This window comes from Vigna radiata, unplaced genomic scaffold (assembly GCF_000741045.1).
Source record: "Vigna radiata var. radiata cultivar VC1973A unplaced genomic scaffold, Vradiata_ver6 scaffold_51, whole genome shotgun sequence".
NCBI classification, from domain to species: domain Eukaryota; kingdom Viridiplantae; phylum Streptophyta; class Magnoliopsida; order Fabales; family Fabaceae; genus Vigna; species Vigna radiata.
In genome coordinates, this window is record NW_014542732.1 from 326544 (window position 1) to 328797 (window position 2254).

At 30.7% G+C, this 2254-nt stretch overlaps 1 protein-coding gene across 2 annotated transcripts in view; it reads left to right on the forward strand.

Moving 5' to 3' along the window:
• Positions 1-516: 516 nt before the first annotated feature.
• The window catches only part of LOC106780700, a 4946-nt gene continuing 3208 nt past the window's right edge, over positions 517-2254 (forward strand). For both annotated transcript variants that reach the window (XM_022777076.1, XM_014669001.2), the window contains exons 1-2: positions 517-669; positions 1123-1412. In XM_022777076.1, coding sequence (XP_022632797.1) covers positions 1160-1412 — 253 coding nt within the window. In that variant the 5' untranslated portion in view covers positions 517-669; positions 1123-1159. The remainder of the gene's footprint in view (positions 670-1122; positions 1413-2254) is intronic.

A 2254-nucleotide genomic window follows, 5' to 3' on the forward strand; every position in this document is an offset into this window, starting at 1 on the left:
TTAAAATTTGGTATACTTTACTAAAATTTATCAACTAAAAAAACACTAAATTAACAAATTTATATATATATATATATAGAAGTGTCTGTTACCATTAAATAAACATAATGCTCTTTTTTACTTTTCATATTTTCTTTTCTAATTTTACTTTGTAGAATTCTTGTTTTTAAATTAAAGTAATAATTTTATTAATTTTATCATTTAATTATTTTTTTATTTGACCCATTATTTAAAACTTACTCATCATTTTAAACTAAGTCAACTATTTATAATAAAAATATAATTTAAAATGTAAATAAAGTTAAAATATTTTTATTGTAAAAATTAATTATATTATTTTTTAATTTTTGTTATTATAAAAAAAAAGACCGTCCATGCATTATGCACATTTGTTTCCACTAATAATGATATAAATGAATAAACTAACAGAAGTAGTAGAATTTTTTATCATTTTTCAGTATATTTAATTTATTTATTTATTTAGTATATTTTACATTAAAAAAAATGCTGTTGTACTTCACTGAACCCAATTATCCAAAATAGGAAAAGAGGAGAAAAAACCCTCCAAAACCCTAAATCTAACCGGCACAACCAATTTGTGAATAGACAGAAAAGAAGAGAAAAAGAAAGGGTAGAACAGATAGCAAAGGCTGTTCTTCACTTATTCAGGTGCGTTCTGCTTAAATCTTCACTTACAAACTATTCTAGGAGTTTACAATTTGATTCAAGATTTTGATTACCTGCATCTAAATCCTCAGAAAGGAAATCGATAAAATACTAAGACTATTAAGACTATTTGCCAAGACTAAAAACTGGAAATGTTCAGTTTTCAGTTTGGCTAAATTTATAATTTTCAAAATTCTTGGAGAAAAGCTTTTAATGGCGTGACTTTGTGGTTGGCAATAGCCGGTGATCCACTCCAAAACACCATTATGAAACTAGACAGGAACATTGTTGTTTCGTGCTAGAGTTTTGCTATTTCACTCTATCTCCTTTGATTCTCTACTCGTAATTATTTCTTCATCTTTTATTCTGTTTCATAAACCAATGGGTTTTTATTTTATTTTTGCTTGGGTTTATTATGTTGTTAATTCTAGGTTTTTTTTTTTTGTTCATCACCAGCATAATTTTTGGATTTAAATTTTGGAATTGAGGCGTTATGGAAAATAAAGATGCAAAAGATCCATTCAAAGGGGTGGATTGGAAAGCTGTTGGCGGTGAAATGCAGAAAAATCCGAGTGTTCAACCATCCTTGAAGAAACGATTACCCAACAGAGTAAGGCAAATTCCTGAGTACTATTTCCTTCCTCGATGGCCGCTTCCCAAAGCCATTTTATTTTGCAGTGCATGCATTGCTGCTGGTGTGGCTGCTGGAATGGTTGGTGAGGCCTGGATTGAAAAGAAAGTTAAAGGTATTTTCACCTCATCCCTCTCTTTCCTTTCATCAACCAATGTGTTATTTTAGTCCTTTGAATTGCCAAATTGAAAGCCTTTCTTTTTTGGAAACCATTTCTGATTCTCCTAAAGGGCATTGTTGAGTGAGAACTATTATCATGGGAGCTAGTTTCGTCTTAAATTTTTGTCCCCAATCATCGATTTTTTGCAACCCATGGAATGGCATGTAGCACCTAGAAACACCACTGCTGTTAGACAGGGCTGTGCTCTTACCTTTTTTTTTTAGACTGACCATATTTAGATATAAAAGTAGTAATGAAGAAAATCAGAACATAAAATGAATTGAGCTTATCCCTCAAGTTTTTGAGAAGCTAGATTAATGTACTTTTAAAAAATTTAAAGTCTATAAGTTGATTTAAACTTACTGGAAAAGTTCAATTCTTTATACTTTTTTTCTCCTATAAGTGTTTGTAGAAGAATTTATCTAAAGAAGTTGTATAAACAGTTTTCGATTGCCAAGCTATCAATGCACACAACTATGTATTTTGTGAAGTTCAATGGATCTTTAGCAAGCTTGGTTTGTGTTACGTACCCGAGAATGGTACGTATCTAGAGCGCCTTCCTCACACACTCTCACCAAGAATTAACAATGGACAAATAGATAAAGAAACCTCTTTTATTGAATGGAAATATTGTATCAAAGAAAATAACCAATAACTGGGAGCATAACCTCCGTCAGTCACCTGAGAGCATAACCTCTCTAACAAAACTCACAATTCAAAAGCATGCCTTTACCCCTAGGCTCCCTTCTTATTTATACTAGTTAATCCCCTCCCAAGATATACGTAATAATATAAAA